The following is a 25,125-nucleotide window of genomic DNA, read 5'->3' on the forward strand; positions in this document are numbered from 1 at the left end:
GAGGATCCACGGAGGCTTCCTGGAGGAGGTGTGCAAAGTGAGCAAGTGCAACGGGGAGACCACCTGTGCCCGAGAGGTGGACAGGACTGAGGTGCTGGGTGCCCAGTGGGGGTGTGGGGGTGAGAGATGAGTCACCAACCCCCCAGGGCCCTCAGTAGACGGGGGCCAGGAGGACAACAGCTGCCCTTCGCCTTTGAGCCTTGGTGGTCTCCGAGTTGCTCACCCAGGAGCACAGGCTCAGAGTGGGGAAGACAGACCTGGGTGGGGCTGGTGAGAGGTTCTGGGACCAGCCAGGAGGGAAGGGGGAGACGGGAGGGGAGGATGCAGGAAGGGCCACAGAGCCTGTGTCCTGGCCCCCAGCCCCCAGCCCCTCCAAGCAGCAACTTCCGTACCTTCAAGGGGGTCTTGTGGACACAGTCCCAGCTGGGCTCGTTCTCAGCTCAGGAACCTCAGGAGAGCCCTTTAAGCCCGCACAGTCTCAGTGTCCTCATCAATAAAATGGGCCTAAAATCACAGAGCTCAGAGAGTTTGGGGGGTGGGCAGAGGGAGTAGGGGGGCTTCAGGAACTTTGAAGATCTTTGTGTTATTTGTGTACAATGACCACAGACACTCAGACAAAAGCCTGCATACGCACAGAGGCATGTGCACACACACATACACGAGCACGCACACGGGCCCACATCTGCACACACACACACGGGCACAGACACGCGGGTACGTGTGTGTTCAGCCTGTGCCCACCTGTTCTCACGCCCCAGTCTTCACAGGTGTGGCCTCAGGCAGGATTAACAAACATCAGACGCTGTACTCTAAGAAAATACCGATCAAATATTTCAGTTAATAAGCTGATTTCAGGCCCAATAAGAATGAAAACACAGAAACAACGTTCAACACGTGAGACGTGCAGAAAGCCCTCAGTGCATCCTCTGGATCCGGGGAGCCCTGGAGCCCACAGCTGAGGCCCACCCCTCTCCTCCCAGATACACCGCCCAGCCCAACCTTCCCAGTAGTGAACCTGGAACAGGCTGGTCCTGGTGGGCAAGCTCCGAGCTGGGCCTGGGGGGTCAGCGACCAGGGATCTCCCTCCTCTGCTCCCTCCCCAAGCAAGAAGCAGCAGTTTTTAGAAAGTGTCAACTTATTCCCAGCTGTTGTTGCCAAAAAGGGAAAAAAAAAACTCTCTTTGGTTTCAAGGAAACTCACAACAACTTCAGAAAACCGCGTGAACATGATGGATGCGTTCATTCCCCTGAATATTCAGCAGAGGCCAGAGGCCCGCATTTGTCACACGCGGTTTGGAGCCGCTGGAAGTGGGCCGGGCGGGCCAGGGCCCTCGTTGGGGCCTGGCGTTGTTCCCCCGGGGCCAACGCCAGGCTTCCTGGAAGGCAGCGTCTATTCTCCCTCTTCATTCCCAGGAATAATGGCTCTTGACATAAACGACTCCCGCTAGCAATTAGCGATGATTAATGTAGAACTCGCTGCAGAAGTGGAGGAAGTTCGCCCGGAGGGGGTGGGCGAAGATGGCATATTCATGGGTTTGTGACAAACGCATGTGGAATGGGAGGCAGGTGCACCTGAGGGCTTCTTCCAGTGCTCTCGGGCCTGGGAACCAACGGAGGCCAGTGTGTCCAGGGACTGATGACCGGGCTGGGGTCAGAGGACGCAGGCGCCTTCCAGGAACGCTCGCCCACCACAGACCCAGCTGCCCAGGGCTCCAGGTGGGAGCCCTCAGTGGCCAGGAGAGACCAGCCGTCCTGCAGCCAGAGCCCAGCTAAGCTCGGACGCATGCCCACCCTTGCCTGCAGTTACAAGCTGACCCCACACAATGCACCATCCCTCGGTCCCACAGACGAGGAGACCAGGGACCAGAGAGGTCAGCGAGCTTGGCTGGCCTCGGCTCAGGGCCATGAGGGGAAGCACAGACACTGAACCAGGAACCTGCTGGTTGCTCTGCCCGCCATGGTGGCAGACCTGAGTCTCCCCAGCTGGGAGACTGGGGGACGATGGGTCTGGCCTGGTCTGGGGCTGGAACGCTCTGGGGCGGGCCCTGCCCTCTCTCCTTGGGCCACAGGAGCCGGCAGAATGACCTGAACCTGAATGTCAGAACACCCTGCAAACTTCTGGCCCCCTTGCCCTCATTAACACCACCCCTCCGTCCTGGCCTATCCCCAGGATCCCCATTAACTCCATCACGCCGGGGGAGAAGGGATGCTGGCGGTCAGCTCCTCTTCTTAATTTAATTTCAGGGCTCGTTAGCATTCAGTAATTAAAGGCCATGAGAACACTCAACACCCCGGCAACAGCCCAGCACTGGGGCCTCAAACAGGCCTCAGCATCTCCTGCTGGAGACAGTCCCTGCCCCACAGAGATAAACCAGCCTCAGGCCAAGTGACAGAGTGCCCATTTCACAGATGAGAAGCCTGAGGGCATACCAAGCCAAGGGACTCCAAGTGCTCCAAGTGCACACTTCCTCGGGCATTCAAACATCTCAGCCAGCACCAGGCAGGTCCTCCTCCTGTGCTGAGCCTGGGTCCCCAACACAGCCATCTGAGTCCTCCACTGAGCTGAGGCTGCTGCCACCATTGGGGTCCCCCAGGTTCCCCAGACGGCCTCCTCTCCAGCCTCCCTATCCCAGAGCATAGAAGCTCCAGCTCTCCCTCTGCCCCCGCCCAAACTTTGGGCCTCCTTGACACCTCTCCTTCTCTAACCTTCAGGAAATTGCGCTGGAGCCGCACCCCTCTCCCAGGCTCCTCTCGGATTTCCAGCGCGGCTCATCTGGATTACTGCAATTGCCTCCAGCTCTCATGGGCTTCCCTGGTGCCTCAGATGATAAAGAACCCACCTGAAATGCGGGAGACCTGGGTTCAGTATCTGAGTCGGGAAGATCCCCTGGAGGAGGGGATGGCATGGCAACCCACTCCAGTGTTCTTGCCTGGAGAATCCCTTGGAGAGAGGGGCCTGGCGAGTCGGACACACCAGGCGATTAACGCTTCCACTTTTCAGTGCCTCTGTGGGACCCACGCCCAAAGCTATTTTCAACCCATTGCAGCACAGTGATCCTTCTAGACCAGTACTTCTCAACCTTTCTTTCACTTTCTGCCCCTCAGCACCTAAGGAGTCTTTCGAGACATGTTTTCCTAGTTTGCCCCCCATGAAATTTTAAGACCACAGATGAACTGTGCAGCTCTGTGTGAGTACTTTATGCGTAGCTGTGCTTCAAACCTAACAAGTAAGATTTCTTCACTGAAATCTTAAGAACCAGATTAAGAACCACCCCCCAAGAACCAGATTTTCCCCTTGGGGGTGAAATCAACACCACCCCTATGAATGCATGCTTTAAAGAATTAATAAGATGCTGCCATTGCTCAGATCCAAGCCCACCATGGAACAAGCCAAAGTTCTGTTAATTCTGTCCTGACCCCACACAAGAAGCCGGTGTCCTTCACCTCCTGGGCTCCGCTCCTCAGAGTCTGCCCCCCACCCTTCTTCCCTGGGGGCTCTGATCTAGTGCCTCCCTCCGCCACCTGCCTGACACCCCTCGAGCCTCTCGGCAGCCCTGGATGGCAGCACTCCCAGCCCCACACGCCCAGGGCAGGTGGCAGAGCGGACAGCCCATCTGAAAAGGAGCAACAGCAGCTCAGGACCTCCACGGAAAGCAGCACAGGCGACTGAGGAAGGGCCGGGAGGACAGCAGTCCCTGAAGGAGGGCAGCGGACAGCGAGGGTGGCCCACGCCCTTCCCCTGCCACGGGCCCCACAGAACCTGCCTCCACGAGGCCTGCTCACAGCTCCCTCATCTTGTTCTACAGGGTCTGGGGCCGGTGACCTAGGCAGTCACACTCCAGGCCCGGTTTAATGCTCCACTGTCATCATCTTGCCATTTTCCTGATTTTGAACAAGGGCCCCGGGTCTCATTGGCTCTGGGCCTGCAGTCTCGCCTGCAGAGGCTGCATCGGTCAGGAGGCGCTAGACCATGCTGCAGAGGTGGGGCAACAATGGGCGATTTCTCATGCTTGCTGCAGGTGCCTCCGGGACGCAGGACGGTGGAGGAGGCACTGTCTCCGGAGCCGCGGGTCATGGGGCAGAGGAAGGAAGGACTCTATGAGGGTCTTGTCCCGGCAGGAAGGCTTCTGGCCGAAGAGACGCATGTCACGATGACCAGGACTCCCTGGCCAGCACTAGTCACAGCCCCCACCTAAACACAGGGGGCTGAGGGAGCAGCCCCCACACAGGGAAATTCCAGAGGCAAGAGCAGGACACACTGGGTGAAGTGCATACACCAGGGACCGCAGGGAGCCGCTCGGCCAGCCCACGGCCCCGCTCCGGAGCCAGGGCCAAGGCGGCCCTGACCTGGGCTGGGAGCTCTTCATCAGGCTGGCTCCCGCCAGCCTCCACCCGGCCCTCTTCATTGTCATTCCAGGCTGAGCACAGGCCGCATCTAAGGGGGAGGGACGCAAAGTGGTCCTCGCAGCAACTCAATTAATCCTCCATCGGAAATTCTAACACGATCAATTTGGGGAGCCGGCCGACATCGCAACACAGTAATTAGGAACAAGTTTCAACTCCCAGCTTCCTTTGAAGATTGTAATTGCAATTAATTAAACATTCTCACTGTTCCTCAGAGTCTGTTCCCGAGGAAACTGGAGCAGACGCAGGGGGTGGAAGGACCCTGACCCCTGTTCCCAGCAGTGCAGGGATCAAACGGGAGCCCTCTCCTTGGAATATGGAAGGACATGGCGTCTCCAGTCTCCCTGGGAATGCTGTGTTGGCAAGGTTAGAGGGAACCTGCCTCGGGTTCTGAGCTGACACCCCGACTCCTGTCCTCCCCCAGGGACCCCCAGGATGCCCAGCCTCCCTGCTCAGCAAGCTGAGAGCCCCCAGCACATTCATAACATTCAGAGCAGCCCCGACAAGCAGGTTCTAGGGACAGAGTTCCCTCGTGACCACTGACAAGGTCACACCCTGCCCGCGTGCTGCTGCACCAGCGGTGATGTGAATGAGCTGGCAAGGCTGCTGGTGCCCCGAGGGAGATGTGAAGAGGAGGTGTGCGCTGGGCTCCAGGGTGGAGAGGCAGGACAGAGGAGGAGCAGCCACCCTGGGTTAAGACAAGGGGACAAGGCTAGCTGAAAGAGAGTGCACAGTCCCAGTGGAAACAGCTGGCCTCTGTGGGCTGTTGCTGCATGCCAGGCCGAGCCAGGGGCCTGAACAATGAGCCCTCCCACCTCACCCCCAGCGGCCTGCCTGGAAGCACCGTGATCGTTGCCCCCACCTACCACTGAGGACCTGAGACCCTGGAGAAGAGGACCCAGCTTTCTAGCAGAGGTACGTTGTCTCCCGGAGCCTGGGAGGCAGCCACTGCCCACCCCAGCAAGCACCAGGGCCCAATGTCACAGCAGTCAGCCCCTGACACAACACCCACAATATTCAGTGCAGACCACCAGGCTTGGTTCTTAGAATACAGCGGAATCTTCCGGCAAGTCAGAGGGGGTGAAAGGGTCTGCAACATTCAAAAGAAGGTGTTTCTCTCCAATTTTCAAAAATAATTGGAAGCATCATTTTTAAGATTTTATCCCCTCAGCCTAAGACTCGAAAGCCAGTCCAGGATAGAACAGTGAGGCCAGAAGGCACAGGCACAGCACCTGGGAGATCACACCCAAGGAAAGCTAGGGCAGAGAGGCACAAGTGGGCTTTGGGCACCCTAGCAGCCAGAGCAAAAAGGCCCGGGGAGGGCTCCATGGCGCTGTCTGCAAGGAAGGCGGCAGGACGCCCTGCGTCCGGGAGGGGCTGCCCAGACACTCATCCAAGCAGAGGTTCTGGGTCTCCCAAGGCCCCACCCACAGGTTTCTTGATGCAGGAAGTCTTCCCACACTGAGTGGGTGGTCAGGAGACAAATCAGATGATCACTCTTGCTTCACATGAAAGAGTAGAGGTCCCGCTGTGGCCATTTCTGACCCAAGCTTCTCTCCAGTAGCAGCGTACTTAATTGGAAGAGAAAATGTGTGATTTAGCAAAAAAACGTCTGCCCAAGGACCATACCCCAGGGCTCACACCTCCTGGCTGTGATGGACATAGGAGCCATCTCCCCTACATCGCTTCCATTCCCCTCAAGCTGATCCACCATGCTGTTCCTGGCCTTATTCTTAGAATCCAGTCAGGGTAACCCCACCCCTGGTCATAGGGATTGGTTCAGGAAACACATGCCTAGGTCAGTCAGTACAGGATACTCTCTGATTTAGGACTAGACACGTGACCCTACTGGACCAATAGGCCATTCAGGGAAGCTTCTGGGGGCTTGAGATGGATCCTTTCTCCCATGAGAGCTCTGGGAAGTCAGTGGCCTCTCTCCTTGTCAGTGGCCAGGCAGACTGAAAAGTCAGGAGGTGCATCCGGCATGGTGCCATCATTAAGGAAGCTAGTCTGAGGGCTAGATCCAACCTTGAGCTCCTGGATCAAACTACCTGAATCTCAGTTTATTTCTGGATCTTCCGGTTACATGAACCATTCTTTTTAACTTTCTGCCATTTAAGCCCGTTGAAGCCAGGCCTTTTGTGGCTATAATGTGGAGTTCTAGTAACATGCTGGCTTATGCTCTTGAGCATGTCCCTTCCCCTCTCTAGGCCCCAGGGCCCTCTTCCACCCACTGACCTCATGGAACCACAGGGAGAATGAAGATGCAGTATCCATGAAAGGGCTTTGGGACCCTAGAGTCTTGTGGGGAAGATTCTAGAGTCTGCCCCATAAGGGGAAGGCTATTCATCAATGAGAGCCTCTTCTTGCTCATTGTGCTATGGCCTTGCACTCCCTGCTTCCAGTCCTGTGACCTTTGAAGCTTTTATTTTTAATTGCTCAGCCTTTGCAGTCTGTCCCCTCTGCCTGGAGCCCGCTCCCCAAATGTTCAAGTGATGGGTGCTCCTCACTCTTCCAATCTCAGATGTCACCTCCTCCGAGAGGCCCTCATGACCACTGTGTTTGAAACGGGACCTATCCTTACTCATTTGCTTCATAGTACTTGCTGCTGTTTTTATTTTTTTTAATCATGTTTGTTTTTAGTAGGTTACTTATTGGGTTACTTATCTTTCTCCCCTAGGTCAGTACTTCTCAAACTAGCGGTGGTAAACAGCCACATTTTTATTTCCAACATGTCATAGACAAATACTTCCGTGTGTGTGTGCTCAGCTGCCCAGTCGTGTCTGACTGTTTGCAGCCCCATGGACTGTAGCCCACCAGGCTCCTCCGTCCATGGGATTCTTCGGGCAAGAACACTGGAGTGGGTTGCCATGCCCTCCTCCAGGGGAGCTTCTGGACCCAGGGATCGAACCCGCGTCTCTGATGTCTCCTGCATTGGCAGGCGGGTTCTTCACCTCTAGTGCCACCTGGGAAGCCCCGATACTTCCATAAACTACATTAAAAATACATTTCTAGAAAATTTTCTATTTAAGGAATATACTAAATATAAAGTCCAAATTCTTATCACACTTCACACTTATAAAGCTACTCTGGCACCTTATAAAAGTTTCTAAACAGTTCCTCCCCACGTATGCTGTTTTTGGGTGAAGTGCAGGCTTGGTCCCCTCACCACAAGGGAGGCAGAGCTTAAACACTGGCTTCCCCGTCCCGGAGGCAGGATGGCGGTGTGGCGGTCCCCACGCTGCCTCCCAGGGTTCTCAGAGGGACTTCCATCCACCTGCAGGCCTACCTAGCTACACAGCACGCCCCTCACTGGCTTCCTTCCCTTCTCTGTCTCACCTCCTCACTCCCCTACCTATGTTTCCAATGGTCACCTCCTGCATCAGTCACCTGCGCCCAAATCCATGTTTAGGGCCTGCTTGTGGGGAAATCCGAACAATTAGTATTCAACATAGGGATACTGATAGAATCCCTACCCCGTCAGGATTCACACACATGAGGATTGCGGTATAACCACCATACATCTCTATAAAATTAGAGAGATGGCCCACAAGTAGAAAGGAATCTGGAACAGGGTCAGAGGTCTTGAAGAGGGAGGCTGAGGACCCCTCTTGCAGAGCCTGAGCCCCTGTCCTCCAGAGCTGAGCATTTCTTGTCACTGGTTCTCCTGCACACCAAGCAAGACTTTGGAAAAACCATCTCTGCCCACCACCAGGAAGCTATAAATAACTCCTGGATTAGAAGAAAGGGGGAAAAAAAATGCTCTGATTCCATCTGTACTTGAGTAAGAAGGTGCCCTCCAGCCCCCTGCCTCGTGCTCGCCTGGGATCCAAGCCCCCAAAAAGAGGAAGGCTGGGCCTTGGCTGGCAGGTGGGAGGAGAAGGTCACCCGGGTCCTGCGTCCAGCGGCTCTGCCCAGCACCAGGAGCCCACGATAGACTGGCCTCTGCCAGAGCTTCTCACCTACAGTGGGAGACACCCAGGATGAGGCCAGGTCACCAACGGCCTCAGCCGATCTCTCAGCCCCATAAGAGGGGTGGGGGTGGGAGTGGGGGCAGGAGGACCCTCTTCTCTTCAGAGCCCGCACAGAGGGCCGGTAGGAAAGCAGCAGCCTGGGGACTGGGCTCCCGGTGTGATGTTTGTGTCCTGCACCTGTTTCCCCATCACATCCTCCCTGCCCCTCCCCCACCCTGCGCTCCAACTCCTGTGTCCCTTCCCTCCCATCTCTCCATCCAGGCCCCACCCCCGACCCTGATGCCCCTCTGTCCCAGAAGACAGGACCCCTGCTGAACTTGCAGCCACACAGGAAACAAATCGCAGCTGCTCCCGGAAGCGCTGGGACCCAGGGTCCTCACCTGCAGCATGAGGGTGCTAATGCCCACCAAGAGGCTGTGACCCGGGTCCCAGAGGGCCATCCACCCCCACTATCCCAGGTCCTCTCCCCCGCGCAGCCGCTCCCGGCCTGGCCAGCCCATCCTGGCTGTCCGACTTCCCGCCTTGATTCATTATCCACTTGGGACAAAGTGGACATCCCACACCACCGCGGACCCGGCCCCCGGGGATCTGCCTGGCACCAGATGTCCGCCCAGGTGTGTCTGGCAAATAGCCTCGGGGCGGGAGAAGCAGAAGCTCTGCACACTTTATTGACAAGCTCGGGGCCGCGCTAGCCCAGCCGGGGGGCGCCCCCGCAGGGGGAGGCGCCCTCGGGCCCCGGGAAGGCGCTGCCTGCGGCGGCGGGCACGGGCGCCAGCAGCACCAGGCCGGGCCGGGGGCCGGCGCCCGCGTGCGCGTAGCTCAGCGCCAGCTGCTCCAGGCGCCGCTTGCGCAGCGCCGCCTGCGCCGTGCTGTGCAGGGGCCGCAGCAGCGCGGGGGGCAGCGCGCCAGGGCCCCGCAGCAGGAAGTCGAAGCCCGTGCGGTCGTGCGGGTCGTAGAACAGCGGCCCACGGGCCGGGTCGGGCCCCGGCGGCCAAGCGAACGGGAAGGGCAGCGTGAAGTCCTCGGTGAGCACGCGGATGGCGAAGTCGTCCTCCTTGCCCAGAGCGCGATAGGCGCGCCCGATGCCGCGGAAGTGCGCCTCCCACAGCTGCGCGTCCCCGCCGTAGATGTCCGGGAACGGGGGCTCCTGGGGCGCGGCGGGGCCTGCAGGCAGGGATCGCGTAGCGGTGGGGGATAAGCGACTCCCACAGCCACCCGCGCTGAGCCAGAGAGGCCAAGGGGGGCCACGTGGAGACAGAGAGGGGAGGGGTACCGGAGAGGGAGGCTAATTTCCAAGGACAGCGCTAAGGAGCTGTGAGAGGCAGAAAGGCCCGGAGGGGTGTGTTAGAATATAGCCACTACATACTGCTACTGCTGCAGCTAAGTCGCTCCAGTCGTGTCCGACTCTGTGCGACCCCATAGAGGGCAGCCCACCAGGCTCCCCCGTCCCTGGGATTCTCCAGGCAAGAACACGGGAGTGGGTTGCCGTTTCCTTGGGCGGAAAGTTCCAGAAGGGGAGGAGTCTGGATAGCTTGACCGGGACCACGCAGAGCCTGCTGTGGACCTGGGGTCATCCCCAGAGAGCAAGGGTGACCTGATGACTCTTAGTGGAAAGTGGATCCTGGGCCTGGGCAGAGGATGAACCACGGGGGAGGCGGAGTGGGGACAGAGCCAGGTGAGGGTGAATTCAAAAGAGGACTCAGCAAGGCGAGCACGGAGGGGCCAGAGCTGGCCTTGTGTCAACAGATGGAGGGAGGGGGGAGCCCTGCCTGGGCAACAGGGATCTGGGACCCAGGGGGCCGACCAGCTTGACCATCTTCACTGGGGAGAAGGATCCGGTTGGAAGCTGGGCTGGTGCTGTGTCCGTGGGACACCGCCCTCCCCCCTCACTCCAGGAGCACATTTCAGGAGAAATGGGGACATGTCTGATCGCTGACTCACACATGGATTCCCAGGAGGCGGGGGTCTGGTGAAATCCAGGGGCCCGCTCTCAGATATCACCTGTGTTGCACCCGTGAGGCCCATCCATCCATGGCCCCAGGCAGCAGCCCAAGCCGCCACTCCAAGCCCACACCTTCTATGAGCTGCTAGGAGAGACCCTTCCCCCCTGCCCTCTTCCTTCCTTCAGCAGAGTGCTTAGCTCTGGGGGTCCCGAACTCAACAATGCAACCATGGGCCCTCCCTGGGTATAGATAAGCCTCTGGGGACACAGGACCAACTGGGCAGCCTCCTTGGAGACAAGGCAAGACTCGGGGGGGAGGAGGGGATGGATGAACCCATACAAGGCTCTGAACGTGAGTTCTCAGGTCCTCCCCTTGCACCCCTGTGAGGGGCAACAGCACTCAGAGTGTTTCCCTGGTGGGAATGCAGACACAGAGAGACCCGCCCTGAACTGATGGCCGTAGGTGCGCTCCACCGTGCCACACCCTCCTGCTAGGAGCCCCTGGACCATGACTCTCCTCCCTTGTAAGTACCCTGGGGCATCTACTGTGTGCCAGGCTCTGCCACAGCTGTGTACAACACACACTCGGCTTCTCCCAGGCCAGGGACAGGAGCCAGCAGACCTGGGTCAGAGGTCCTTCCTTCACCTGGGAGAGCCTGGTCTGGGTTCTGGATTCCCTGAGCCTCAGTTTCCCCATCTGAAGAATGGAAACAGTTGAGCCTGTTCTGCCATCCTTGTGGATGAGAAGGTCATGAACCTTTGTGAACCTCTTTGTCAGTGGGAAGTGCCTTCCTAGCTCAGCACCAAAGCGGTTGCTTCCAGAGCCACAGCCCCAGGTAGGAGAGGCCGTGGACCAGCTCTGAGCAGGGTGTGAGGCCAGAGGGGCCGGGTCAGGGCCCACTGCACTCAGCACCTTGGACAGGTCTGAGGCAGCCCTGCAGGAGCCTCAGGTTCTGATGGGCAGCATGGCGGTGCCCCCACCCCAGTAGCCTGTCCTGTCCACCGGGACACCTCCTCCCTGGAGGCCTCCAGGGTGAGTGGCTGGAGGCACGGCACTGCAGTGGTGCCCACACCACTGGCCCGGCCTCACACTTAGTACCAACAGGCGGGTGGGCTGTGGGCAGAAGCTTTGGGGTTTGCTATGCACCCGGGGTGAGGAGAGGAGAGTTGTGGAGAAGAGGGGAGGGCCCCGGGGGGGCAGGAGAGGACTGACCACCCCGACTGGCATTTAGCCAGGTGGGTCTGGTGGTTGCGGAGCAGACAGGTGAGGGGTAAGGGCCACCACGCAGACCACAAGGCAGCCAGGGCAGCAATCCAGGCAGAGGGGCTGGGGCTCAGCAGAGAGAAGTGCTCGTCTACATGTGTCTTGAGGGTGGAGCCCACAGGCTCCTGATGGAGGGGCTGGTGGGGGAAGGGAAGGGGAGCAAAGGGAAGGCACATGGTTTCTGGCCTGAGCCACTGGAGGAAAGGAAGCCCCATGTACTGAGAGGAGCAACTTGGGGCTAGGGGCTCAAGAGTCTAATTCTGGACCAGCGATGCCTTCAGACAGACCGGGGAAGAGGTGCAGAGCTTGGGCTTGAGTCTGGGCTTGAGGTAGAGTGGCTCCAGGCTGAAGACAGACAGACCAACTCCTGGAAGATGATGGCATTTAAAGCCTGGTGGTCCGGTAGTTGGGACCCATGCTCTCACTGCCACAGAACTGGGTGTGATCATGCGAATAGAGAGGGAAGAAGCCTGAGAAGCCGGCCTGGGCAGGTCAGGGAGAGGAGCTGGAGCGGCAATGATGCGAGAGGAGAAGGGGAGCCTGGGGCTCCGGGAGTGAGCCGGGAGGGGGTCCTGAGCCCCGAGCTGCCCCTTCGAATACACTGCATGTAAGTCTCTCAGTCGTGTCCAACTCTCTGCCACCCCAATGGACCGTTGCCCACCAGGCTCCTCTGTCCATGGGATTCTCCAGGCAAGAATACTGGAGTGGGTTGCCATGCCCTCCTCCAGGGGATCTTCACAATCCAGCGATCAAACCCACGTTTCCTATGTCTCCTGCATTGGCAGGTGCGTTCTTTACCACTGGCACCACTTGGGAAGCCCCTGAGCTGCCGATGGGTCATGTCAAAGGGCACCTGAGAACTGACCTCAGGTTCAGCAGTGTGGAGGTCACCCCCAACCCTGACCAGAGCTGCTGTGGCCAAGCCCAGGAAGGAGGGACTGGGTCCACTGCATTTCAAAGCAAACGGGAGGGAAAGACCGGGAGGCAGCATGTATAAATAACCTTTTCCAGGATTTTTGCTAAAAATGGGGAGCAGAGAAATAGGGCGGTAGCTACAAGGGAAGTGGGGTCAGGAGACAGGATGTGTAGCTGCGTGCTTTTATGTCAGTGAGAAAGATCTCGTAAAGAAAAAATGTCAGGATGCAGGAGAGGAGGCTGGAGAGGTGCTGGAGTGATGGCCGCGGGCAGGAGGCCAGGCTGGGCCTCGGCTGGGAGTGGGTGCTTCATGCAGGGGGCAGGCGGGGGAGCACGGGGCCCGCGGGCCCAGGTGCAGGTGGGCGGCCGCCATGCCCAGAGCCTGTGGGGGTCCTCTTTCTCCGTGAGAGCAGGAGCAAGGCCAGCAGCTGAGTGTGCAGAGGGAAGGAGGGTGGGCGCTGGGAGTGGGGGTGCAAGGCGGTTGCTGGGAGAGAGATGCCGTGGAACCCTGGCGCAGAGCCCCCCCTGCAGCCAGGAATGTAATGGGAGCGTCAGCCTGGTTGACTTGATCCCCAGCTCCGCTCAAGCTCAGCTGTGCGGGTGCCCGCAAGGAGTAGGCAGAGAGCTGGGGCGGGGGGGTGCCATCAAATGAGAGAGGGCCCAGGGCAGGAGGGTGTGGTGCAGGTGTGATGATCACTGCAGAGCTGGATGGGGGCATGAGGGGGGGACAGGGCGGGGAGGAGACAGGAACTGGCTGCAAACAGTGGACTACGGTTCTGCCCACAGAGTGCTGGAGTCCTGGTCCCCAGATCAGGGTCAGCACCGGGCTACAGTTTGGATGCTGGCAAGGCACGACCACCGCGTGGGTGGCTGAGGGACACGTTTCTCAGAGAGGCATCTGGGGGGCTGAGGGTCCAGGAGAAGGGAGAGATCGCCCATGCCATGGCAGCAGAGGTGGAGAGAGGGTCAGCGTCCAGGCCCCCAAATCCAGGGGGTGAAAAGGGCTAAGGGCCCTCCCTGTGTGGGCAGTGGGCGGGTACCTCCTTTAGTTATTGCCGACCACGTGGCATGTGGGGTCTAGTTCCCTGACCAGGGATAGAACGCACGCCCCCTGCATTGGGAGCGCAGACTCTTAGCCCCTGGTCCACCAGGGAGGTCCAAGAGTTTGTACTTCTGAGGACCTGGGACTCGCCCTGGGCTTTTAGGGAGGTGGGGGAGGGGCCGGAGAATGAACTGCAAGGGCTTCGGGGAGTGAGGAGGACCCCGGCCCACGTCCCAGCTCAGGGTCCATGGGCTGCAGGACAACAAGAAGGAGAACGGTCAGGGGATGAGGTGCTCGCCTGCCCTGCCCTGCCCTGCCCTGGACCCTGGGGAAGCCCCCAGGAAGAGGTGGGGTGCCCTGCCCTGCTGTGTGACCCTGCAGAAAGCCCCTAGGAAGAGGTGGGGTGCCCTGCCCTGCTGTGTGACCCTGGGGAAAGCCCCCAGGAAGAGGTGGGGTGCCCTGCCCTGCTGTGTGACCCTGGGGAAACCTCCCCCAGGAAGAGGTGGGGGCGCTGCCTTCTCTCCCACATTCTCAGAGCCCAGCTGCCATGAGCACCCCCTTCTCCTCTATCCCGACCCCCTCCGCGTGTCTCACCTGGAGTGGCTACAGGACACGGGGGTAGACCTGCCGGGCTGGGGTCCCCGGAACAGGGGGAAGCCATGTCAGCAGCCTGGGGTCAGGCTTGTTTACCTGGCTGCCCAGGAGACTGGGGGAGGGGCCTTCTGGGGAGGAGAGAACCTTGCATTTAAAGTGACCCCACCCGGAAGTGCCCTGGGGCTCGGGGGAGGGTCAGCAGGCACGGGGGCCTCTCCCCTGACCCCCCACACCTCACCTGGCCCTTCTCAGGAGCCGTGGGGAACCCCACCGTGGTGCTTGGAGACCTCCACCCTCACCCCAGTGGCCCGCCCGGGCTAATCCCTCCCTACTGGCTCTGAACCTTGGAGGACAGCCTCCAGCCCTCCTCTGGAAGCCCTGGGGAGCGCGTTTTAGATCCACTAACAAAACGACGGGGCCACGCAGGACACAGAGAATCCCCCTGTGTTCCTCAAGCTGGCGAGAGGGGAGTGCACGGCTCCCTCCTGCTTGCTCCCGTGTGAGCCCACAGCCCAGCTCCTGACCCTCGACAGCCAGGTGCTCTGGGCACAGGCAGCTGGGGACCGTTTCCTCCATCAGGGAGCCCTGGGTCCCGAGTGCCGGTGGCGGCCCTGAGAAGCGGTGACCGGGAGCCCAGGTGGCACTAGTGGTAAAGAGGTAAAGAGTGGTAAAGGGTCCTCCTGCCAATGCAGGGGACGCAAGAGACGGACGTGGGCTGGATCCCTGGGTGTGGAAGAGCCCCTGGAGTAGGAACTGGCAACCTGCTCCAGCGTTCTTGCCTGGGAAATCCCATGGACAGGGGAGCCTGGCGGGCTACAGTCCATGAGGTCACAAAGAGTCTGGCACAGCTGAGCACACACACAGAGCCCCGCCTCCCACCCACCGGTGCATCTGGAGCCCCTGGCCAGGAAGGCGCGGCCTGGGACGTGGGGGTGGCCCGGTGGGCGGGAGCACGGCCAGCCCTTGGGCCTCAAAGGCAGCCGAGGGATGCCTGTGTCTCACAGACCGGCCTGCTTCCCAAGGTCCTGTGCTGCAGCCACACGGGCCACCGGACGCCAGCTGTCAGGGCAGACGTCATACCAGCTCAGCCCAGCCCGGTGACCCTGGGCGGCCGCTTGCTATCCGCATGGTGGGGACAACACAGGAGAAAAACCAGACGCTGACATTCTACAAATGGTCACTGAACACTGCGGACAAGACAGGCCTGTTAATAGCCACTCAAGCCCTGCGTAATAGGGTAACTGCCAAACCATGGTAACAGAGAGCACCTTCAATAAGGTGGTGCCGTCCAACCGTCCAGGCCCACCTGCCGCCATCCAGCCCGTCCAGGGCCCCAGGGCAGGCCAGGCTCCTTCCAGCTGTGGCTCCGCCCCTTGAGGCGTGGTCTCATCCACTGTCCTTCCTCAACCAGGAAGAGGGTGGAGGACCCTCTCCCGCCAGCAGTTTCCCTGGTAGCTCAGCTGGTAAAGATTCCTCCTTCAACGGGAGAGACCCTGGTTTGATTCCTGCGTCGGGAAGATCCCCTGGAGAAAGGATAGGCTACCCACTCCCACTCCAGTAGCCTCGGGCTTTCCCTGGTGGCTCAGATGGTAAAGAATCTGCCTGCAGTGCAGGGGACCTGGGTTGGGAAGATCCCATGGAGGAGGGCATGGCAACCCACTCCAGTATTCTTGCCTGGAGAAGCCCATAGACAGAGGAACCTGGCGTTCTGCAGGCAGAACCTGGTGACCATGGGGTCGCAAACAGTCGGATACGACTAAGCAACTAAGCACAGAAACTGTACTTCACTTCTCAAGTGCCCGGGAGAGAATGAAGTCACCTGGTTGCTCCTGGCTGCAAGGGAGGCTGGGGAATGTAGTCGCAGCTGGGCAGCTGGGCGCTCAGCGTTCAAAGGGACAGCTGCTGGCCGGCCTGCCTCCCTGTTTAGGACAGACCCAGCGCGCAGTAGTCCAGGCTCCCCCTGAAGCACGTTGTACTGTTTGCTAGTGCTGCTGTGAAAATCACCATAACGTCAGTGGTTTAAGATAGCATCACAGGGATGCTACCCCCACGGCTCCCGGGGGGAACCGGCCCCTCCCTCTCCCTGCTCCTGGGGGCTGCCAGCATCCCTTGGCACCCACCCCCCCAACCCCCACCCTTGCCCCTGTGGGCACAAGGCCTCCTGTTCTGTCTGTGATAAAACTCCCCCTACCCCTCTCCATAACTATGCATGTGGTTGCTTTAAGGGACCACCCAGATAATCCGGATAATCTCCTCATCGGAGGATTCTTAACTTAATCACAGCCACAAAGCCCTTTTTCTTTGCCATATAAGGTAACAATTACAGGTTCCAAGGACTGGAACATAGCTCTCTTTGAAAGGCTATTATTCAGCCTAGCTCCAGGCCCTAAGGAACAGGGCCTGTTCCTGAGCCCCAGAGGCTCCCAGAGATGACCACTTAACCTGAATCACCCTGAGTCACCCAGGGCTGGGAACTGAGGGGGTTGGCATGGAGAGGGGAAGAAAGAAGCAGCCTGCGTAGCAGGACAGGAGCTGGGCTGCTGGGCCCTGGGTCAGGCTCCCGGGACAGGAAGAGCCCAGCGCATGGGAGTGGGGCAAACCCATAGTTCCCCAGCCCCCACCTCAGGGAGCTCACAGCCTAACTGCACAGAGGGTAAAGGTCAAGTCCATGAAACAGACACCGGTTGGGATGAGGATGAGAGAGGAAACTGTCAGGGACCCGTGGGGTGGCAGCGGCCGGGGTAACTCCCGGAGACCATCCCGTGGTCAAGGTCAGCCTCTTGGAGAAATGACACTGACGCTGAGTCAAGACGGATGTCACGTGGAGGGAGGGAAGGAGGGTCTGAGGACGGGCCCCTGCAGACACCCTGGGGCGGCAACGAGCACAGTACCCCGGAGCTGAGAAGCTGCCCGGAGGGGCCAGGCAGCTGCTGAACAGTGAGTCAAGGGAGGGACACTGAGGGACACTGGGGGCCTTCTGCAGCCTGGGGTCCCCACCCAAGCATTTCTGCCTCCTCCATCTCCACGGTCACCTCCCTTCTCAGCAGCTTGGCGCCACCCCCCACCCCCCTCCTCGCCGGTTCCTCCACTGCACAGAGGGAAGGGCAGAGTGAGGGGGCCAGGCTGAGCGTGGCGTGGGCACAGGCTGCTGGCTGTGGGCAGGGCACCCGTCGAGGAGGAGGGGCGGGCAGGCCCCCGCAGCCCAGGCTCCCCACATAATCCCCTCCTGGCGCTGCACCGCCTCTTGGTTATTTTTAAAATCTCATTTTCAGAAAGTGGAGAAGAAAACCTCTTTCTTTGGCCTTTTTCCCCCCTTTTTTTCTGTGAAAGATTAGGAGAGGGGTGTGGAGGGAGGAGGGAGCCTGGAAGAGCGGGAGGCACCTCTGGCAGCACGCCCACTTGGGCGCCAGGGCCTCTGCTGACTGCCCCCCAACCCCGGCAGCCCTGGAGACATGAGGCAGGACCCCTCCTTGGGCGGCCAGGTCTCAGCTGCTGCCTTCGCCCAGTGGGCGCGTTGTCGGAGCCGACTTTACACTGGAGCAGAGCAGGGTGGAGGCTCCGGGTGTCCACCCTCATGGGGTGCAGGGCCTGTGGGGAGAGAGGGCAACAGAGATCCGCCCCTGGGCTGGGAGGCTGGGGAGGGGCAGGAACTGCCTGGAGCAGGGCCGAGTGAAGGGCAGGGAGGGTTCTAGAGGCAAGGACTGCACACATGGGCAGAGCCCGGTGAGCCTGTGTGGGCTGGCAGGACATGGGCTGACCTCAGGGACAAGGGAGCCCGAGGGCCCGTCAGGCAGGCAGCCTCACTGATGTCCCACAGGACACTCCGCAGGGGAGGACCTCCCTGAGCCTGGAGCCCAGGACTGGACTCCCAGCTCTGCTCCTGAGGCTGGGCCAGCTGTCTGCCAGCCTGCTAAGTCGCTCCCAGTTCTAATCCTATGGACTGAAACCCACCAGGCTCCTCTGTCCATGGGATTCTCCAGGCAAGGAGACTGGAGCGGGTTGCCATTTCCTCCTCCAGGGGATCTTCCCAACCCAGGGATCAAACCCGCATCTCCTACACTGCAGGTGGATTCTTTGCCCCTGAGTCGCCTGGGGAGCCCTGAGCCTGCTATGTGGTGGCTTAAACACCTCGGGAGGGTGTCAGGTGGTCTGATGGAGCCACTGTGCTCCTGGGAACCCATCCTCAGGGGCGAGAATTTGTCTGCTGGTCACCTCCCATCAGAACCCCAGCCGGCACCACTCCACCTCCCAGAACTCAAGAGTTCCTGTTGAACCAACCTCTTCAGGGAGGATAAATGCTCTGGGAGCCCAGAGAAGTCAGGAGTGGTGTCTCAGAGGAGGTGACTTGGGCTGGGGTCCCCAAGGGCGAATAGGAAAGTGCAGGATTTTCTTTAGGAAAGCAGGGGTGTGGAGGGGAGGAAGTGACACCAGGTGAAGACCAGATTCATGTGCGTGCAGTTATGGCTGCAGGTGCAGGGATGGGCCGTGCAGGGGGAGAGACCGGGCTCAGCTCTTGATGCAGTGGGGATTTACAGCCAAGGAGCAGGACGGAGGGGGTGGGGGCAGTCAGTGGGTGGAAAATAACTAGCAGGAGGTATCAGGAGTAGGGAGAGTCTAGCTAGATCCACCTACCAGGGTTCTCAGTGGAGGCAGGCCAGGTGCTCACACCTCACCTGGGAGAGAACAGAGGATGAGGACCCTGAACAGAGGCAGGGGGCGCGGGACAGGGGACAAGGAAGGGGGGGGGGGAGGGTTGTTCTTGCTAGAACTGCACTTTATGAGTAAGGATGGGCCCAGGAGAAGTTTCCGGAGGCTGGCTAAAGTTTGGTCTAGCAAAGACTCTTTGTCAAGGGCATTCCAGGAGGAAGGCATTGCAGAGCCTCAGAGGGCTGGCCTGGCTGTGGCTGGGAACTGAGGGGGTTGGCATGGAGGAGGGCAGAAAGAAGCAGCCTGGGAAGCAGGGCAGGGGCTGGGCTGCCGGGCCCTGGGTCAGGCCGGTCCTCTCTGGGGCAGTAGCAGCAGCCTCCTCCCCTAAGGGTCCAGGCTGGAGCCCGCGAGCCGGAGTGTGCCAGGGGCCTGGGCGGTGAGATGCTGAGGCCCTCTCCCCCTGAGTTGCCATCTGCGCTCAGAAGGGCTGTGGCCCCAGGCGAGCCCATCTCTGCGGGAACGCCCCACCGGCCCGCCCCTCGGGTCCCCCGTCTCGAGTCCTGCCTGGGCCCGCAGCGCCATCTGCCGGCGGGACGGAAAGGCTCGGGCGAAACTGGCCCAAGGCCCCTGGGGACGGGGACGGGGACGGGTATAACCCTAACCCTAACCCTAACCCTGCTGAGTCGCTAAGAGTCGGACACGACTGAGCGACTTCACTTTCACTTTCACAAACCTGGCGGAGGCGAGTGCGCGATGGTCCACAGGCCTCGTGCTCACCCTGGTGTGAGCTGTGAGGGCCTGGTTTTGAACCTGGCTTCAGCGTTGGCTGCTGGGTGACCTCCAGCCAGTTCCTGACCCTTTCTGAGCATCATCCCGATCGCAGGGAGGTGAGCACACCCAGCCTCCAGATTACTATGAAAAGTGGCCATGAGGCTGGGAGCACACACGCGGCAGAGGTGGTTCCCCCTGGCGCTGAAGGTGCTCCCCAGTTCCTGACAGGTTCATGGGGAAAGCAGGCGGGCGGCATGACCCAGCCGGAGACCTGCAGCCCTGACATCGCACCGTTTTCAAACGTGGTGAAGGGTAGCACGAGATGGACAAGGATCAGACCCCAGGTCACAGTGTCCCCTGGGGCTGGCACCTGTCCCCACAGGAGGCTCATCCACTCCCACCCTAACATCCAGGCCCCCTTGGACCCTGCAGGAACAGGAGTGACCCCCACCAAGCAGCTCATCCATTGTCCATCTGGGGCTTGCTGGAAAACCTGCCTGTGGAAAACCTGCCTCCTTGTAATCCAGGTACATTCCAAGAGCCCAGAAAGTCCATGGAGAAGTTCTGGGGCCAGGACCCAGGAACCGACCCCCCCACCCTGGCTCATCCCCTGGGGGCCAGCCTCTCTCTGTACCCTACTTTCTCCTCCCTTCTGCCTGGAGCCCTAAGGAGGGGTGGGCAGCTATAGAGAACCCCAACCCGATGCTTCCCTCTTGGCCCCAATTCCAAATTCCTAAGGGGAGGAACTGGTTGGCCCACCTTGCCCGGTCAGCCTGGTCAGTGTCCAACAATGGTTCACCAAAAAAGAAAGAAACCAAAGGCCCTGATTGCAGCATTGCCCACAACCGTGGTGTAAAGCCTCCCACCATGGCTGGTCCGCTGCTGCTCCTGTGATGGACAGCACACAGAGTCTGGCAGAGATGCGCGATACCGCCCCATATACAGACAGAGACACATAGATAACCTCTAGGACACAGGTGAGAGTAAAATGTATGCAATAAGCAAGAAGTGATGAGCTTGGGGCACGTATTACCTCTGTTTTCATTAGCGTCCCTTCCACTGTAGGCTGCTATGGTGGTATTCAACAAGTAACCCTCAACATTGCTGTGCATTTAAGCACTAATCACACAAGTCTGTAGGCCACCAGACAGAGTGGCTATAGGGGGCCACCCTGGAGGCGTGGGGGCCCAGCCCTGAGAAGGGTCACTGTGACAGCTGTTCTGGGAGCTTTGTGGGATCCAGTCTCCCAGGGACCCTCTGTCATGATTCATGGACCCAGTTTTCAACAGTCCCTTTCACAGTGCTGGAGGATGGGAGAGGGCGGACCGGGCTACGAACAAGACTGCCCCACATGCCCCCATCAGAGTGAGCTGAGCCAAAGGCTTGGGGGAAACCCCATCCCCCAGCTACCTGGATGAGCAGGACCCTGCCCGCCCCTCACTCTCAGCCTCAGGCTCCTCCCCACACAGGGTGCATTTCCAGGAGCCCCATCTCATGGGACATCCTGAAGTTAAGCTGCAGTTAGCCCTGGTGCAGCTGCCCACCGAGTCAGACAGCCATGCTGTGTTGAGCACCCATCTCTTACCAAGTCCCTTTCAGGGAAAAGTGATTTAAGTCTCAGAACCAGCTGGGGAGGGGGCATCATCATCCCCTGTTTCTAGAGGTCACAGCCTCGGAAAGGTCATCTGCCTGGCAGAGCCAGAGTGGTGGGGCTGACCTCCGGAGCAGCTGCAACACCCCGAAGGCCTCGGCGGTAGGCGGTTGCTGTCTGTTGACTCTGGTTTCCTGTACATGGCCAGGGTCCCATACGTGTGTGTCTCCAGGACACAGGAGTTGTAGGCACAGCACAGCTGCGAGGACGCCTTGAGATCAGGGCCGGCTGGGCTGGGGGTGGGCACCCACCAGCAGGTCCAGACACCAACCGTCCGCTGCCTGGGGCCCCCTCGCCCCTCCACACAGGAGGACCCTGGGGCCTCCAGCAGCAGACTCTGCTGACAAGGGTCCCTGTTGGGAGCCCTGGTCTGTCTTCACGACCCAGCTCCCCTGTAGCCATGCGATTGGACCAGGGGACCACAAGCAGGCAGCCGGCCGCGGACCTGCCCAGAGGGCTTCCCCTGGGAGGCCATTCAGTCCCAGCTCTGCCTGCTTCCGGCACGGAGCACACAGTAAGTTATCCGTCACTGTGGAACAACTGCAGGCTCGGGGATTTAAGACTCCACGCGTTTACTGCCTTGCAGCCTCTTGGGTCGGGAATCCAGGCGGGCTTTAGCTGGGCCTCCTGCCTCGGGGGGTCTCCAGGGTGCAGCATGGTGTCAGCTGGATCCACAGGTGTCCGGAAGGAGACAACTAAGAACCAGAGGTGGAGGGGCACGCCGAGGACATAGGTGTACACACACGTGCGCACACACACACACGGGCTGTGCCCAGGACACAGTGCTCGATTCCACAGCCCTGTCTTTGGCAAGGTGCCGTGGGTGCTGCAAGCATTGTGACCTCAGGGGTGAGGTCAGGGCTGGCTGGGGCGGGGGAGGGGGAGCCCAGAGATAGAGCTGCTCAGCCGGGCATGAGGAGGGAGTGGGCAGCACCTCCAGACTGCACCCCAACATGGACGCGCAGCATCCAGAAAAGCCACACAGCCATGCGAGCACAGACAGGACCTCCTCAGCCAGGTCCCAGAACCCCAGGTCAGCCCAGCGCCGGGCAGGGGCCCCCCGCAGGGCAGGGCAGCAAGGGGCGGGCCCCAGGACGGAGGGGTCCTGCAGCGTGCTGGCAGCCGCCTGGAGTGGGAGTTGGGGGTGGACTCCCACCTGGCAGCCCTCAACGTGGTGGAGAGGAGGCTGGGGGCGGCAGGGCAGGGCAGGGCAATGGGGTGCAGGGAGAAGGGGGGCTCGAGTTCCAGCACGGCCTTTGCCATTACACTGCCTGTGGCTGCCGATGCTTGTGGGGACCAGCGGTGTGAGATGGAGTGGACGGATGGACAGACAGTGGGCACGCTGTCCCTCTGCTGCCCGGAACCTCAACCTCGTCGAGAGGGCGCAGCAGCCTGTTTCCTAACAGACTTGAGGGATATGCACAAAGGGAAGGTCCTCTGTGGCCTTTGGTCCAGGGTCCCCCGCGCCCCAGGTAGGCGCAAGGGCAGCTCCGTCTCCTGAGTCCAGCGGCAGGTCGGAAGCTGGCGGGCAGCCTCCCTCTCCTGGTCCCCAGCCCCCCAGGCCCACGGTGTGCTGCGTGGGGACTGGGGCACATCGGCTCTCCAGGCTATCCCTGGGGGGGGGGTTCCCAGGTGAGGTTCTGGCCTGTGCTTCCGTGGTCGTGTCTGTCCCCGAGGGAGCTGCCCGACCCGCCTCGGAACGCAGCTCTTCTGTTCTGCACCGTCACTTCTGCCCACGTGCTCAGGCTGGTCTCCCCTCTGCCGCATCTCGCTTCATGTCCAGGGCGAGAAAGCACTCCCCCTGCAGCTGTCTGCTAACTGCGTTCCTATTCTCCTGTCTTTTAAATACACTCAGTCCTGGTCGCCGCGGGACTGGGAGGCAGGTTTGGAGTGAGACACAGATCTCGCTTGTGGCTGTGGTCAACCCTGACCGACCAAGCCCCCTCCAGGGTGCAGGAGGGGCCAGGCTCAGCGTGAAAGGCTGAGCCCTCCAGGAGCAGCATGGGGGTGGCTGGTTTTTTGAAAGGCCGTAGGAAGGAGGGGGCTTCCCAGGTGGCCCTGGTGGGTAAAGAACCCACCTGCCGATGGAGGAGACTTAAGAGACTCAGGTTCGATCCCTGGGTCAGGATGATCTCCTGGAGGAGGGCATGGCAACCCACTCCAGTGTTCTTGCCTGGAGAATCCCATGGACAGAGGAGCCTGGAGGGCTGCAGTCAATAGGGTCACAGCAAGTCAGACACAACTGAGAGATTCAGTACGCACGTAGGAAGGGGGACCTTCCAGGAGGGGCCGTGCGTGTACTGAGCCCCAGTGGTCACACCCCTGGGATGCAAACTTTGGAGTCGGAGCCGGTCTGAACAGACGCTGTCCTGCAGAGGCTGGGTCCTGGGGTGGGTCGCTGAGCCTCTCTGTGTCTCAGCACCTCGTGGGGTTGCTGTGAGGACACGGCAGACAGGATCAAGCTCCTGACACAAGCCCATCCTCGTTGGCAGCGGCGGGGGCTCTGGTGAGGTGGGCGGTGGGGCGAAGTACAGCCCGGGAGAACCCCCTGCTGACCACACAGTCACTGGTCCCCGGAGAGGCAGATGGCGGGGAGGGGCAGAGGGAACTCAGGCTGGACATGGCCAGGGAAGGGACAGGCCCCCACGCTCCAGGCGGGAAGGCCAGCTGGGAGGGAAGCTGAAGGTAGCAGCTCCAGGTAGACGGGAGGACGGTCCCGCTGTCCAAGGCTGACCTCGGCTCCTCCCAGGAGCACACCCCCAGCAGCATCCACTCAGTCGGTCAGGCACTGGGCCTTTGCCCAGGGCCTTCCCTGGGACACGCGGGGGACCCAGAGACAGGCAGCACACCTCCAGGGGGACTGGGAAGGAAAAGGCCCAGGGGTTGGTCAGTGGAGCCGCCAGGGTTCCTGTGAGTTCAGGGGGAGCCAAGGAGGGCCATCAGTCATCAGGGAGCCGGAGGACACACCCCCTACTCTAGGATGCGCTGGCCATGGAGAGCAGGCTGAAGGCGACTTCACGTGGCCCCCACAAGGGGTCAAGGAGGACGGGGAAGGGGAGGACACATGCCCTGGGCAGACAGGAGAGCGGAGGCCCAAGGTCAGCCGGAAGGACTCGGGCAGCTGGCCCGGTGCAGAGGCTGCAGAGGACAGACCGCCAGGATCCCAGTGAGCTGGAAGGGCTGGACCCAGAAGAGCCCGGCGGGGCTGATGGCTGCTCTGGACACGTCACTCCACCGTTCTTTCCACAAACATTTGCTGAGTCCCTGCGAGGAGTACCAGGCCCGGTTCCAGGTGTTGGGGACACAGCTGGAAATGAGACATGAAGAGCCCTGTCTCCTGGCTTGCATTCCGGTGGGGGAGACAGCAATAAACACTAGACAGGGCCCAGAGGATTATACAGGGCTACAAGGTGGAAAGGGCCGTGGGAGGAAATCGGCGGGTTAGGGAGTGGAGTGTGCGGGGCGAGGGCCAGATTTTAAAGAAGCTCATCGAGAAAAATGCAACTGAGCAAAGAAGTGAAGGGGGGCGAGGGGCTGAGCCGAGCAGTGCTCTGGAGGGAGGGTTTCGCCAAAAAGGAACGGCCAGTGCAAAGGTCCTGAGGTAGAAGTGTGCCCGGCGGGTTCAGAAGTAGCGGGAGCCCTCTGCACCTGGGGTGGGTGGAGTGAGCAAGAAAAAGCCAGTAAAAGGGACTTCCCTGGTGCTCCAGAAGTTAAGACTCCGAGCTTCCACTGCACGGGGCATGGGCTCGATCCCTGGTTGAGGAAGTAAGATCCTGAATGCCCCCAAAGATCCTGCATGCCACGGGGCATGGCCAAAAAGTAAATAAATATTTAAGAAAAAAGGAATAGAAGGAAATGAGATGAGGGATCATTTTTGTTATTTCTTTTGTTCTTGGTTTGTTTTTTTTTAGCTATGTTGTTG

At 60.1% G+C, this 25,125-nt stretch overlaps 1 protein-coding gene across 1 annotated transcript; it reads right to left on the reverse strand.

Moving 5' to 3' along the window:
* Positions 1–4,003: 4,003 nt before the first annotated feature.
* Positions 4,004–14,201, reverse strand: C14H8orf90 (chromosome 14 C8orf90 homolog). The gene is given in 5 exon segments (XM_052652045.1): positions 4,004–4,126; positions 4,275–4,434; positions 8,865–9,184; positions 9,186–9,541; positions 14,117–14,201. Coding segments are annotated over 5 exon segments (1,044 nt in total).
* Positions 14,202–25,125: the final 10,924 nt, after the last annotated feature.

Source organism: Budorcas taxicolor, chromosome 14 (genome assembly GCF_023091745.1).
Source record: "Budorcas taxicolor isolate Tak-1 chromosome 14, Takin1.1, whole genome shotgun sequence".
NCBI classification, from domain to species: domain Eukaryota; kingdom Metazoa; phylum Chordata; class Mammalia; order Artiodactyla; family Bovidae; genus Budorcas; species Budorcas taxicolor.